Source organism: Tamandua tetradactyla, chromosome 20 (genome assembly GCF_023851605.1).
Source record: "Tamandua tetradactyla isolate mTamTet1 chromosome 20, mTamTet1.pri, whole genome shotgun sequence".
In the NCBI taxonomy this organism is placed as follows: domain Eukaryota; kingdom Metazoa; phylum Chordata; class Mammalia; order Pilosa; family Myrmecophagidae; genus Tamandua; species Tamandua tetradactyla.
Genome location: NC_135346.1, coordinates 39,981,518 through 39,997,562, shown reverse-complemented (window position 1 = coordinate 39,997,562; position 16,045 = coordinate 39,981,518). Strand labels below are relative to the sequence as shown.

General features: G+C 39.0%; 1 protein-coding gene across 9 annotated transcripts in view; it reads left to right on the top strand.

Moving 5' to 3' along the window:
- EBF1 (EBF transcription factor 1) overlaps positions 1 to 16,045 on the top strand; it is a 387,329-nt gene that overhangs the window by 308,433 nt on the left and 62,851 nt on the right. For all 9 annotated transcript variants that reach the window (XM_077137554.1, XM_077137549.1, XM_077137553.1 and 6 more), the window contains exon 10: positions 1,208 to 1,334. In XM_077137554.1, coding sequence (XP_076993669.1) covers positions 1,208 to 1,334 — 127 coding nt within the window. The remainder of the gene's footprint in view (positions 1 to 1,207; positions 1,335 to 16,045) is intronic.

The window sequence follows — 16,045 nt, the reverse complement described above, 5'->3', positions numbered from 1 at the left end:
AGATGTCATTTTGTTTGTTTCAAGAAGGAGAATGTGTCAGAAATTACTTGTGAACTTTAGTGGTTGCAACTTTCTCACATTCTTTTCCTTGGGTCTTGTTAGTGCTATTTTACCCAGGGGCCGGTGTTCTCGTCTGTGATTCTCTGGGCAAAACACTTGAACTGGGCTTGGTTAGCAGGTTAGCATCAAAGTCCCTTCTAGGTTGTCCCCATATGAACAACACAAACCTAAGTTAGTGCAAATACATGTGTTGATCCCACCGGGTGTTGATGCAGTGCCACAAATACTGGGTTAACTAAATCCAAGAGGAGTCAAGAAGTGGGCAATTGCAGACGCTATAGAGAGACAGAGATAAAATGCAGAATCCAGTACCATCAGAAGTCAGCCAGTCAAATACCAAGGCTGGATTTTTCAAAGAACCAGATAATGGCAGTTTTATGGCCATTAATAACATCTTAGTTATATAAACAAAGATAAGAGTAATAAAAAATAAATTCTGTTTCACAGCGCAATGTGATTGCCAACAGGGTTCAGAATTCAACTTTCTCAGCGTGCACGTGGCATTGCATAATGGCCCAGGGATCCTTCTGCAGCCCCCTGCCCAACCTTCTCGTTCCCTTTTATGGACAGTGCTTAGGACTGCCAGACCCATGGGTTATTCCAGGAAGGCAGATTCTTTGGTTTCCCTTTAAAGCTCTTTGATTGTGCCTCTGGTAGTTAATGTGCCAAACGGTCTTCCGGGATATTTCATACGTGTGTTCTGTAGCTAATCAGAGCACCTTGACCCACTGTTTTCCTACCTCTGTGTTTTCCATATGTGTAAGGGCTCAGTTCAAACACCAGGCCCAGCAACTTCTGGAGAGGCATGGCAGAGCCCAGCTCTGCTTTGGGTGTCTGCTTCAGAGGCTTTCCGAAGGATATCCTGTGTGAGATAAACCATTTCATTAGACCAGCTTCAATTTTCAAACCAGGAAGCAGAATGCTTGCGTTACAGGAAAAGCCAGATAGTGTTGTTATGGTTGTACGCGGAGCACTTGTAAATATTGTTGTCAGTGTCTTTTATACGGGTTTCGTCAAGAGCGTATTTAAACATTGACAGGTTAATTATGTGTTTTAAAGCTTTGTTTATTGAGAGCTGATAGGAAAGCTTCAAAATGAGTCCTTGTACATATTGCAATGACAGTTTTTCCCCAAATGTCTCCCCCAGTTGATCACGCCCCACGCCATCCGGGTGCAGACCCCTCCTCGGCATATCCCAGGCGTGGTAGAAGTCACATTGTCCTACAAGTCCAAACAGTTCTGCAAAGGGACACCGGGAAGATTCATCTACACAGGTAAGGGACACCGAGCACAGAATGGCCTTGGCCTGGGATGCTTTATTTTTTCTTGTGTGTGTGGGTATGTATTTTGTTTTTAAATCTAGTTTCTGGAAAAGAAGACAGTCTTTCTCTATGTCAGGGCCAGTTGAAATAATTGGTTGGGTACCTAAAGAAGCACATGAAACAGGAAGGAAGGGGAAAGGAATGCCAGGCAACCCCAAATCTCTCTGGATGTCAAGCCAGTTGTATTGGGGTTTGTTTGCTTAATGGAGGAGAGGTGTGCTTTAGTCAGCAGAACATCTTTCTTCCAGCCTGATCATAGCATTTGTATTAAGGACGCTTGGTGGTTTCGATATTTAATTTTTGGTTGGTTCTTTCTCCCCCGGTAAGCTGCATTTTGTCCTCAGATGTTCTCCTCAAATAGCCTTGGCACATGGACCCACTAAGGTTACAGGGTGAATATGAATTTCCTGCCCTCAGATGGGGAGACCCAGGCAGGTTGAGTAGCCAATGTGTGTTGGTGTGCTTGGTCTGAGTAGCCGATGTGTGTTCCAGGACAGTGACCCAAAACTGTAATGTGCAAACCAAACACCTGGGGATCTTGTTAAAACTCAGATTCTGACTCAGTAGGTTTGAGTAGAGCCTGAAATCTCCATTTCTAGTAAGATCCCAGGCAATGCCGATGCTGCCGGTCCAAGGACCATACTTAGAGAGGTGAAGTCAAACTCAGCTTAGTAGTGGTCATTCCTGGATAGTGGTTTCCAGGAAGTGGTTTCATTCCTCATTTGATAAAGGACCACGGGGCCAGATTAAGTACAGAGTGGAAATTACTTTTATACAAAGAGACTCCAAAGCAGTGAAGGGATGACTCTATTAGCACATCCTAATTATAACCATACAATTAAACGGATAAATTTTATTTTGTTGGGACGTTTTCCCTCAAAGCATCTTTCCATTTTTATTTTGATAATGTGGAGCAAAACCAACCTTGCTTCTTCTTCTTTTTTTTTTTTTTCATCTCTCTCCCTCCTCTCTCTCTCAAAATTATAAAAACAATTAATGCATTCTGACCCTTGGAAATGCCTCCCAGCCCTTTAAACAAAATACAGGTTTGGTGCCTGCCTGACGATTAGTTTTAGTTAATTGAAAATTATAGGATTGACCCAAGAGGAAAATTTTGTTTGCACTCCAATCACTTTTACAAATTAAGGAAAATTACCACAATTTTGTTTAGCTAAGGTTTCACACTGAGTTCAAGAAATTAGCTCAGCCATCCCAACAAAGTCAGCACTTTGTTAGCGAGTGCTTGAAAAAAATAATAGTCTATCTGGCGTTTTGTGGTGTATACAAACGAAGCATAGAGAAAGCTATGATGCTTTATAGAAGTAGGCCAAGTGTTTTTAATTAGGCTCATTGGTTCAGCATAAGTTTTGAAGAACAATCAAACTAGCAGATTAGCTGTTTCTTTTAAAGCTAGGATTTCTTGCCATTCATTTTTCCCATGAGAACTTCCACATAGCACTCTTTTTTTTTTTTTTTTTTTTTTTTTTACAAGCCTCATTACGGGCCTGCAAGAAAAGGACCAATTGAAACTTCTGATACTGTAACATTCCCCAGCATCATTCCAATGGATGGGAGTTTTTCACAATGTTCCCCCCTGAACTCAGTGTTCTGGAACATATTACAAAACCACAGAGGCCAAATGTTTTCTCTGAGGAGTTTGGACTCTGTTTTTGGCCGAAAACATTTAGGCCTCACTGGCTGCTTATTTACTTTGCTATTAAGATCAAGAAAAGGAGAAGAAAAAGAAAAAGAAGAAGAAGAAGAAAATGCTTTTGTGTGGTGGGAGGTGCAAGAGGCAATCAGGCATGGTTTCCGCTTTAGTGACAACGTCCCTGCCCATTAATGGTTCCATTTTGTGGTTAGGTCTCATTTAGAAGAAATTATTTTTAATCAGTGTTCAGCAAAATATCCCCTTGAGCCACCTGGCCATAAAAATAAAATTAAAAAAAAAATCATCCCCATTAAATTACTTAAGTTCTCAAAAGAAAATAGCTAGGGACCCATCATCATTTTGAAATTTTTTTAACCATTAAGAAAAAGTTGCCATCAGTTTAAGAAATCACATCTCAGAAGACCTGTATCATGCAGGAATTCAGATCAGAGATAAAAGCAGCAGATTTGCAAGTCTCAAAGACTAGTCAAGTAAAAGAGGGGTACGTTGGTGTGTCTGCACATGTATACATGTGTGGGAAATTTAAGGAATAAAAAAATGCTTCTGCTAATCTTCTCTCCAACTGTGAGCAAAAGACAGGAAAAGTTGGAATTTTGAATATTTTGAGAGAGAGTCTAACTTCTCATCCCATTGGAAAAATAAAATGTTAAAGAATTTGGCACAACATCTTCCCTGCTGATAGAGCTGGCTGTTTCTGTCGCTGGGACATGACATAATTCCCAACAGAAGGGAATCTCTGCTAAGTGGTGAGCTACACTTGAGTCTTTTGGCCAGTAGCATTAAATGCCTCTATCAAGAGTCACTCGTTTATGGCTGTTGCTTCCCACACCTGTGAATGACTCAGTTTACCTCTCTACCTGTCACCACTTACTAGCAAAGGAATAGAGATGGGTCATAAGACTTCATGGTTCTTTCTTTCCAAACATCTTCGTAAATGAGCAGTATTCTTCTCTCTGCCAGCAGCTCACACTTCATTCTCTTTAACATCCACAGCATTGCAAGATGTGAGTCTTGGTTTTCTGGATTGTGTGAGCTATCCCTCTTATTTCTTAGTGGAATGTTGGTTGAAATTTTTTCCTTTCTTTGAAAAAAGAAAGAAAAATAGAATCAAGCTGAAAAATAACAACCCAAAATAAGGCACAGTTGCTGTTTTCAGAGTGTGTGAGAGAGTTTGGGTGTGTATGTGTGGAAGCCTCTAGAAATCCACAATCATCTTTAAAAGCTCTGAGACAGGAACAGCATGGCCTAATCTATGCAAATAAAGCCACCCTTTTTGCGGGGGGAAGAGAGAATTTGACTGAACACAGATTGCTTTTAAGCTAGCTCTGCTTTTAAGTACATCACCATCCACTGACGTGTGTGTGCAGCACCAGTGATTCTTCAGGCCAGGGATACACAAGGAATTCTCAGCTGCCAGATGTTTGATGCTCTTGTGTTTCTCCCCAATCAGAGAGGAACGTGAATTGAATAACATGTCCCAGGATATTACCTTGCTATGTCCAGTTGGTCTTATGTAAATGCAGGGCAAGGCTGACTTTGAATTTTAGATGTTTTCTAAAGGAAGAAGGAAAAAAAAAACTTCCTAATCTCAATATTGTTTTCCAAGTCTCTGATCTTGTGCCTAGTCAGTTCAATGGGATGTAAATCCACCTAAAGTCCCCCATTGCTCTGCAAGGGGTTCCCCCCAATACCTTCCTTATTAATCACACAGCTTGTTTTCCTACAGTCATTACAACTTTAAGTGACCTGATTTGTTAGAATTGTGATCTCTCTGCTGAGCCTTAACTAATCTTAGGCGCTGATAAAAGACTCTTAGGAGCTTTTAGCTGCTTCTTCAAAGTTCTTAGAATTGGTTTTCCTGATTAGGAATGGTCAAATCCAAATGCAGATTTTGCCTTCATCCCAATCATTTCTCTATAACAGAGGCTGCTATCTCTGGAGAAAATACGACTAGAAGAATTGGTATCAGGAGAGTGTTTGACCAGCTTAGATAGGTGCTGAGAGCCAGACACTGTCTGCTCCCCCCAAAAGTCAGCAAGAGCCCCCACTGAATGCCCCCTGACAACTCCTAGGTTTGTCTCCTCAGTTCCTTGCTAATGCCAGGCTCTCTCATTTTACCATTCTTCACCCACACTCGTGCCCCAGTGGAAGGATAAATCCAAATCTCTCTATATTAGCCTCAGAATAAACTTCAAAATAAAAAGTGTTCCTGGAAATACTTCCTGTTTATACCTCATACCCAAAATAACTTTGCATACCTCATGTCAAAAGGTCTAGTTTGAACTGAACATGGTCTGTGGAATTTAATGGCTCTTACCATCAAGTGCTTATTTACTTTCTAATTTTCCTTCTTTCTCCCTCATCCCTCTTGTTTTCTGCCCCCTCCCTTCTCTTTTCCCTCCCTTCCCTCTCGTTTTATTTTTTCCCCTTTTCTCCCTGGCAAAGAGACAATGCAGCATAGTGATTGAGTTCTTGAGTTCAAGAGATGATGGATGTAGCATCAACTCAACTGTAGTACTTACTAGAGAAGTTATTTTAGGGACATCACATGATAACTCATTTTGCCAAGAGGATAATAACCTTGCTGAGGTTGTTTTCAGGATCTGGGAAAATATGCGTAAAACATCTAGCACTAAGCCAGATATTAGTAGATTTCACTAATAAATGATGGCCATTATAATTACCATTCATTCATTCATTTGCTGCTGAGTCCCTATTATGGAGTAAACATTTTACATGTGTTATTTATCGTCATCATCTTTCTAGAAGTCTAAGAAATGTCATTTAGGATGTTTACTGAGAAAACTATAGGCACCAATAAATTAAAGAAACAAGTAACACCAGTTAACCATAAATAAAAATTACAAAGTATGAAAAAGAGAGTAAGAAAAAGCAATTTATAATTGTGAATAAACAATGTTGATATAATGAATATTTTCTCAAAAAATGGTCTGAAACAATAAAAATTTTATTCAGGTATGCCTAATTCGTAAAAGTTCTCTGGTGTTGATTTTTTGGGAACAACACATGCTTGTTCTCTTATTTATATCCCAAACTTCAACAACTCCTCTAGAGACCATAGCAGTTGGGTACCATTCTGCGTTAAAGGTGTTGAGGTTATAATTGGCTTCAACTCCTGGTTCAAGAGATTTTAGGCTATCAAGCTCTGTTTCTAGTTCTTGGAGCCCTCCTCCACAAAGTAAAATCTGCCACCCTGGCTATAAATGATGTCATCAGTTATAGGGGAGACATGCAGAGTTAATGTTTAATGAGTCTTCTGTTTAACTTCTTCTTACGCTAATTCATTGCCAGATTAAGGTTCATGAAAAGCCACTTTCATATCATGGGCCTGCAGAGAGGCCTTCCCTATTTGCTTACTATATGTGAGACACGTAACCCAAACCCTTTTGCTTAGTATTCACACTTCATTGTGATCTGGGTCCTATGCTTTTGCTACTCCCATGACTAACACCTTAAGCTCACTTCCTGTTTGGCTACCCTTATCATGGTAATTACCCTGCAAGAGCCAGTTCCCGTGTTATTCCCTCTCTGAACTCACCCATGGCCACTGTGGTAGGGTAGACAGAGCAATGGGCTGAGAGCAAGTCTCTGGGGCTACTACCAGCTGGCTATGAGATGGAGGGCAAATTGGTTATGTGGTCTGGATTCCAGTGCCTTCATTGTAAAAATGAACCAACTGGTCTAGGTGGCTTTGATGTAGCTCATCTTGATTGACTGGAAATGTCTCTGTCCTTGGATCACTTTGATGCATGTGCTTAGACCTCTTGTTCGTCTTTCACTTCTGTATGCCTTTAGCTCTCCTGTTCTGTCTCCAAGTAGACAACTCAAGACCACAAGCTCTGTGAAGAAAGAGATACCCCTTATTGATCTTTTTTTATTTTGTTTTGTACATTTTGGTGAAGCAGCTTGACTCAGTATCTTCCTTGCAATAGATGTTCTGCAGTAACTGACTGACATATTACCCAGGGTCAATAGCTCCTCATTAATTTTTGTGCTCTGGATGACAAGTAATATAAATATTAACTGTTAATTAAGAATCTTTCCTTTTTCACTTGAGGTTTTAAATGCATAGACTATAGTGGTTAGGGTTTATGTTAAAGGGAAAATAAGAATGGATTGATATTATAAATACTCTTCATTTCCTCATCTGTGAAATGGTGGTATTTTAATAATACCTGAATATGAGTAAGTAAATGGGTCAATGTATAGTTCTTACAGTGTCAGGTACATTGTGAGTGCTTCCTAAAAGTAAATTAAAGAAAAGAAAGAAGCAGACAGTGAATGCAGTCTCTCTTGAAAATCCAAAAAAGAATGAGTCATTCTAATTCTGTATGATAAATGTCAGCTTTCATCATGATTAAAGAAGTGATGTCTTTCTAGGCATTAGGGATCAAAAGACTTGGGTTCTCTTTCTCATTTTACCACTGTCTTTCCTTAACTTGTTTATTCATCTCCCAAGTGTTTTGGATAGCCTGTTCTGTTCCAGCCACTGTTCTAAACTGATACAGCATCGAACAAAACTAGGCATTGTCCCTGTTCTTGTCGACCGTAGAGTCTAAGAGAGTTCGTGGACATGAATAAATTTACTCGTTCCAGCCTGAGAAGAGACTGAAAAGATAGGGGCAGACTTTCAGACAAGCTTACAACAAGGAAACTTGATTTTGACCATTCAGAGATGTTTTTCCCCCAGGAAAACATGAAGGATGAGTAAGACGTAACCTGGCAATCAGTGAGACTAGGGATAGGGTCGGGTTGTGGAAAAAGAACAGTGTTTTCACCAAGGGAAGCATGTAACAAGGCACTGGGGTGGGGAGAAATGGAACATCTTGGAAGGAAGGCTGTAAAACATCCAGTGAGGCTGAAAAACCAAGAGGGAGGAGAAAAGGGGGAGAGAGAAGGCTGGTGAGGTGGGAAGGGACAAACCCAGGCAGCACTGCAAGCCATGGGAGGATATTATTTTAAGGACAATGGGCATCCCTTTAAATGTGCATTCTGTGAAAAAAAGTTACTCTGGCTGGCTGGAGTTCAGATGACCAGAATGGATATTGGAAGACCTGTTAGGGGGTCATTGAGTAGTCCGGGAAAGAGTTTTGATGACTTTAATTCTTGTGGTAGTGGTGGAGATAGAATGAAATGAGAGGATTTAAGATGTATTTAAGAGGAAAACTTGCCAGGACTGGAGATGGAGTGGATTTGGGGATGAGGGAGTCAGAGGAATTAAGACTACCAGGTTTTTGTCTTTCTCAGTTTAACAGGATGGGGTGGGGCTATCACTCCGCTGTGCTTAAAAAAGGACATAAAAATGCTCTGCAAAGGGTAGGGTTCAACACATATATTAATTGTTATAAAAACAAGACCCAAGCAAACACAGAGAAAATTGAGGAAAGGAAAGCAAGAATGTGTTTTCTGTTATATCGGATTGTTTTCACATCTGATAACAGGATTCAGCCCAAAGAGGGCCATGTAATGAGCACTTGACTAGCAGTTCTGCCTTAGCGGTGTCCTAATTGGGAAAGGCCCAACAAGTAAGACAAATTTAACAGGTTGCTCCTGTCCACATGTCTTGAATGTTACTCTGAGTGAGTCATTTACGCACAAAGCAAAGGACTCAAGGCAGAGGGAAATGTTTATTCTTTTTGCTTTTATGATACAAAGAGTAGGTCCCCGGCATCTCCATGGAAGGGAGCTTTTTTTATCACAAACAGCGATCCCTCCTGACCTGATGTGCGTTGATGTGTTCCGTGGTCCTGAATCCGTGGGTGTTTGTGTAGTCAAACCCTGTTGGTGCCTAATGGGGGCAACGACAGCCACCACAAAAATCACTAAAAGTACCCATTGTACTTCTGTGGCATCTATAAAATGAAAGCTGTTTCTGCAAAGAATAAAGCTGGCCTGAAGGAAGCATATTATTTTGCATATTTTATGTACATACTTTCCAAGAAATATGACCTTTATTTCCTATTTAGAGTGGAGTGCAATCACGACTTGAGTAGCTAGTGTAACAGGATCATTAAAAGGGATATTTTCACTGACATTAGAGGTCTAAATGGCCACTAGGCCTTATTCACAACCCTGCCTTTTTCCTGTCTGCCCAGAGTTAATAAGTGATAAGGTTGGGAGAGAGATAAATCACAGAAATCCCTGTCCAAAGAAAACATATTGACTACAGCCAAGCAAATAACAGACCATAACCAATGGTCCCATTCATCATTCATGTAATAGGGATATAAAGTATTTCCTACCAATGAAGCCGTATAGAAGGAAAAGGCAGATAAGCTCCCCAATCTAAGGCATGTGATTTGGTTATTAAGGGACATGAACTATTTGTCACATGGCTTTAATCTTTAAGATGTGTTGCTATTTCTAAACTATAAATTTCTGGTGAGGGATTAGAAAGCTATTAACAATAAAGGTAGGAGCTGAGCTTTATGTGTATTCTTGCCAGTGCAGTGCAGTACTATGAAGTCTTGAACCTCTAATCTATTTAGTGTGATATAACGGGATTTGGTTTTCAAAGCCAATAAACTATTGGGAGGTTTTCAAAGTTGTTTGTTTTTTTCTTTTTTACCCAGCATCAGGATAAATTAACCCTTAATGTTTTTTTTTTTTTTAACTATATGTCTTAAAATCTTCTCTAATATCTTAGGGTGGGGGAGGGACCAAACTCGATTGTGTTCTTATTCTCCTTTCCTAAGATTTATTCCAAATGTGTGATGCAGAATTATCTTCTGTTTTAATTCGTCCAGGTTTGCAGAGGGATGGATGCCAGTCCTTTTGTTCATTGTAAAATTTAAATAAGCGTTGTGGCACCCACTCAAGCATTAAAACTGGTCTTTATTTCTTTATTCAAAGTAATTCTCCTTGGTTTCAGATAACTTAGGAAGCACCGACAGAAAATAATTAAACTAGTATTAAAATCATCTACCATTTCTACCTGCATTTTAAAAACATAAGTACTAAAGAATTGTTAGTTGTTATATTATTTTAATGGTACATGCATACCTTGGAGATATTGTGGGTTCAGTTCCAGACCACCACAATAAAGCAAATCTCACAATAAAGGAGTCACATAAAATTTCTGGTTTCTCAGTGCAAATAAAGTTATGTTGACACTATGCTGTAGTCCCATTGTGTGTGACAACATTATGTCTAAGAAAACAATTTGCATTCCTTAATTAAAATGTGACAGAGAGACATGAAGTGAGCTTATGTTGTTGGAAAAATGGTGCCAATAGTCTTGCTCAATAATGGGTTGCCACTAATCTTCCATTTGTATAAAAAAATGCTGTATGTGCAGCACGCAATAATATGAAGTGTAATAAAACAAGGTATGCCTGTATATATTTTGTAGTCTTTTACTATGCTTATATATATGTCACATTAAAAAAATAGGGTGATACCTTACTTAACATTATATAATTGTTATTTTACATTTAACAATGTGTTGCAAACATCAGGGGATTGCAAATTGAAAAGTTTTGGTGCTAGCCATTTCGTGCCTCATCAGAGTCTGACAATGAGATATATCCTCTTCTTGTTAAAGCATTGACACTCTGAATTTAGGTTCTCATCCCTTTTTGTTCTGGAAAACCTATAGCACGGTGTCAGTAGCCCTATACCTGCATTCTTTGGGGTCAGAGTCTGAGATACCCATGCTGATTGGTATTCATTGGCAATCCCCAGCTGTGAGGGCGTGTATTTTGGAGGATGAGACCAGCCCCCAGTGTACTTCAGCTGCAGTGTGGGCTGGTTCTATTTTTGGCTCAAGCCACTTCTGAGGCCAATGAACTCCATAAATTTCCCCAGTGCTATCTGAAGCAGTACCATACTTTCCATAAGTAAAAATGGGAGCTCATCGAAAACCTTTACCGTAATGGAAACGTAATCAAATCCAAATTTAATAATGGTCAGGAGGCAAACTCAGATCCCTCCCACCTCAGCAACATCTCCTGTGATAGTTTGGAGCCCCTTTTTTCTCTCCCCTCTTGACTGGTGGCCAGGTTTCTGCTTTAGTGGGCCTCCAGCAGCCTTTGTTGATTTTCATGTTTTTTCCCTCCTGTACCACACTTTCCCTCACTATACGATTCACTTTTCCCTCACTATCAGATTCTTCTCTCTCAATCTTCTTCTTCTTTGCATTACTGAGATGTATAAAGCAGTTTTTCTCCTCAGAATTTGTGTGAGACTGATTTTATTATTAGCCTATTTTAAAGATCAAAAAAATTTAGTTTAGACAAATGCAGAGACATACTCAGGGCGGTCTCATCATAGAGTAGAGGGGACAGGAATGGAGTAGCTGAGCATTTCCAGAGCCTCCTCGAGTGTCAGCTTCCTGGGGGCTACTTTACCTTGTACACTTGGGAATAATTTACGGTTCTCCAAAATTAAGTTGTTGGTGATGGGAGGTCTGATGGGAACTAACACCCTAATATTTTATTTTTGTTTTTAAAACTGGTTAGCATTGTGAATATAACACATGCTCATGTAGAAAGTTTTTTAAAGACACAGAAAAATATGAAGAGAGAAAGACCCTCCATTATCCCTCCACTCAAAAATAGTCACTGTTAACATTTTGAGTATTTTCTCCTAACCTTTTTCTTTGTGTATTCTTATGTGTTTTATCAGAGTGAATCACACTATGTTTATATAATTTTGTATCCTGCTTTGTAATTTAATTGTAAGACAAACATTTCCGTTGTTAGTTCAAATTCTTCCTAAATACATTTTAATGGGTATATAATAGCCCATTTTATGGCTGCACTATAATTTACTTCATCATTCCCCATGCCATTGGACAACCAGGTCTTTTGTTTCATACGGCTTTTAACATCATCTATGCCAGAATATAGCATAATCTCAAATACGTTTCCCCATTTTCCTGATGAAAAGCTTTTTTAAAGGTTTTAGGACTAAATTAACTATAAAATAACCAATATAGATACCAATGAAGTATCAAATGTCTATTCATAGTATTGCACATTTTGAGTTACATGCATATTTAAAATCACATATATAATGATGTGTTCATTTATAAATATAACTTTCCGCTTTTAGATTTGTAGAACACCTTAATTCAAACTCTTTACAGCCATCTTTGAATCATTGTTTTTTTAGTACTAAAAAAGATATTTTTACTCCCATTATATTCTCTCCTTTTTAAGTTGTAGATACAGCTCTTCTTAAATCTGTGCATAAAGCTTTCACAGGAAATTTTATCCTAAGCTATAAGTATCCATTTGCTATTTAAAAATCTCCAAACATAACCATTTTCAGCAGTGTTTTAAAAACTGATCTCTAAAAGTTTGTTTTAAGAAACATTTATAATGGTGAGAGGCCAGTCTCCCAGGAAAAATTAATTTCTGTTAATTTTCTATTCCTCCTTTTTGTTTTAACTGACTCTACTAGGTGATCCCTGTATGCGTTGGTTGTTTTGTGCCCCAGGCAGTACTTAGCTTGCAATAATGTAAATGAGAAAACATCCTACATATAGGAGAGAATTTCAAATGATTCAAATATGTAGTGAGGGAACTTCCTCGGCTGGAAAATTCTCTCCATATATTTCAGCATATGGATATTTCTTTCCTGTTGGTGGATCCCATGTCCATTTATAATCCTTGGTACAAATTGAACTGTCTGCACCACATAGTATTTTCAACTTGAATAAAGTATATTCATTCTCTTAAGTTGTCCTCAATTTATTCAGGGAATTGAAAGTACAGGTGGAAACCATCCCTTTAAAATGAGATTTGAAAATTTCTGGAAAACATCTGAAGGGTGAGGAGGTAGGCAGAAGCCAGGTCTTCCCAAGCCCGGTGCAAAGGAGTAGAAAAGCCGCCTTCCCCACATGCCCTCTGCTCCTTGACCTTGCAAACGTAATTGTTCATCTTTTTCCTGTTAACACCAACTGTGGTTGACTTCTTGACATCATGGGGGGAAAGCTTGACTTGCAGGGCAGAGCCACCTGGGATCGGCCTATGTGGTTCAAGTCAGGAAGCACCAACTCCCGGGTCAATATGGAGTTAATTTAAGTTCTGTTTAATGCCAAAAATAAACTCACGTAAATATCTGCACAGAGTAAGGCCTTCACAGTCAAGCTACACATGTGCATCCTTTCTTTTCAGTTTTAACTGATTTTTAACATGTTCACTGAGCTAAGCTGCCAACTTGAGGTTACCAGGAGGTTTGGGTGGAGGAGAATGTCTCTGGAGAATCTGTTCCAAGTAAGCTTGTAGGTCTTTTACTTCCTCAATTTCTTCAAGGGTACAAAAATGTAACATCTGAACAGTTAATTCAGAAGATGTGAGAGGATCATCTAATGGCTTGCCAATTTCACTTAATGAAATTGCTAGCATCAATGCAAAAAAAAAAATGAGTGTGACTTGTCAGGAAGTTTTATGTCAGGGGCCAAAGTAGAGACCAAGCTGTTGAGTCTCTGTTTGCCTCCTCTTTCTCTTATGTCTGTGCAAATAAGTACATTACTTAGGTGCAATAGTACAGTTGACCAAGCCTTTCCCATTCATCGATTCTGTTTAGTTCTCTGAGAAATAGATAGGACAAGTATTTTCAGCCTCAGATTCAGAGAGGTAAAGTGGTTCACCCAAGGTCATTTAGGGCACCCAGTGATTGGCCTGATACCAGATCTATATTACACCAAGTAATTGATAATACCTTTTGGTATCTCAGAATAGACTTATACAACTTTTGCTCCATTTTTTATTTGTCTATGGACAGAATTCAGCAATGTAATTGGGACTTAGGCTGCCTCCTCAGCATTGGCACTTTGTTTACTTGTAGCGCTTTTATTTTATTACTAGCCTTTATCACCAGCTGATATGATCTGGATTATTTATTTGTTTACTTGTATACACAGCTTGCATTTACGTCTGTATCTCTCATTAGAATATAAACTCCATGGAGGCAGAGTCCTTGATTGTCTTGCTCGCCACTGCATTCCCATTTCTTAGTTCAGGCCTAGCACAGAGTGGGAACTCAATAAACATTAGTCAAATCGATGTGTGGAAGGATGTGTGAAGGAATGACTGAAATATTGGGTCATAAATACATACAATATGAGCCTTAAAGATAGCCTCATTACCCAAGTTGCTGACTTTATAGGTGATGAAAACTAGGCTTACAAAGTTCAAAAATCATAGCCGAAGTCACACAGCTAGTAGTAGAGCTTTACATCAGATTTCTTTTCTTCTGCCTGACAGCCAAGGGCTGGCTCCACACCATGTTTATTATAGACTTCCCTTAGTCTCATTTATTTATGATGATAATTCTCTGCAGTCAAGACAGACCTCAGTTTGAATTTTAGTTTGATCAATCTCTAGCTAGGGGGCCCTGGACAAAAAGATTATTTTTTAATTGATCCTGTGACTCAGTTTCTTTATTTGTAAAATGGGTAAAGATAATACCTTATAGAGTTGCTATGAGGATTTGACTAGAAAATGTATTAAAAGACTTAGCCGATTGCCTGGCTTATAGTATGTGTTCAATTAATGGTAGATCTTATAAAACAAAGATGAAAAAGAACAGACTCCTGCAAATTTGAAATTTAGAAATGGAAGGGCTCTAGGAGATGGCCTAGACCAATCTTCCCGTTTTGTGGAGAAAGCATCTGAGGCTCAGAAAAGGGAGGAGGCGTTCCCAAACCAACACACGATTGGTTTGCATACAGAACTAGTACACACCATATACAAATGGATGTACTAATTATTTCGTGAATGGCTCTTCCAATACACAGCTGCATAAAGTGCTCACATTTCTAAATGTATATGAAAGTCATTCTACAAACATCACTGAGGTCATTTGGCAGGCTCTGCTCGAATTCTTTAAGGTTTTTTCCGGTTAGTGGAAATGTTCATTGATCTTTGAGTAGACTCTCTGGAGATACGTGATTCCTTGAGCCTTCCAATGTATAATCTGTTTATAGAGTGTCATGGACATCATTGTTCTGATCTGTTTGCTTTCTGGTCTTTCTGTTGACAAAAGGAAAAGAACTTTTCTTCACCTCTGATAAAGTCCCATAGAAAGGCCAAGTGCCACTTCACCACTGATGGAATCATGCACTTTAAGGATATTTCCTTCATCCTCTCTTTGTGTGAAAGAGCAAGACATCTGTGGGGCACCAGCAAGTTGTTGGGAGACCTCATCAGAACTGGAGCATCATTTTCCCAAGGACATTAGCAGGGAGCACCTTGGCAGGTCTACCTGACAATACTGTCCCCTGCCTTACTTGTGTCTTAGGCCCATGGCAAACATATGGTGACTCTCAAGTACAAGGCATCTGTGGACCCTCCATTCTGCCTTCAAATCCCAGTTTTCTAGGGGTCCTTGAGGAGGTAAGATGTGTTAGCCTTTGTTGCATTGAGTGATCTTCCTTCCACTTAGAGGGTTTGGAGGCAAGATGATCAGGGTCAATGAGAGAGAAGTATTTGCATGATGACGGCAAGTCATGCCTGGCATGATGAGGTTTTACAGTTATGTTTGATGCCAGACTGATAGGCTGACTATGAATTGTTAGGCTTGGACCATGATTAGACATGGGACGGTGTCTCTATATCAGTGGCATATCCCAGTTCATATAAAAATCAATGTCTTATCACAGGATTCTACTCAAAACCTAATTTGGAGTTTATATTAGAATTTAAATAAAATAAATTTTTTTCAGGGCTTCTTAAAAAGTTGCTCAATTATTGGGAAAAGTTAAAAAAAAAAAAAGGCAAGATGTCCATTGATGCTAAATGTAATGAGTGGAATAAAAAGTAAAATATATTAATTCTATTTCCCAACTACAGCTACTTAAGGGTGGCTCATTTAAAAACAGACCTTCTTTATTCTGTTAATATAATTATTTAAAGTTGTTCCCACTGCTTTCTTTTCCTCTGAATAGTTCTTCGTTTATTTATATGTGATACATTCATGGTGGGAATCCTTCTAAAGGTCCAGGTTGTAAAGGAAAAGTGAT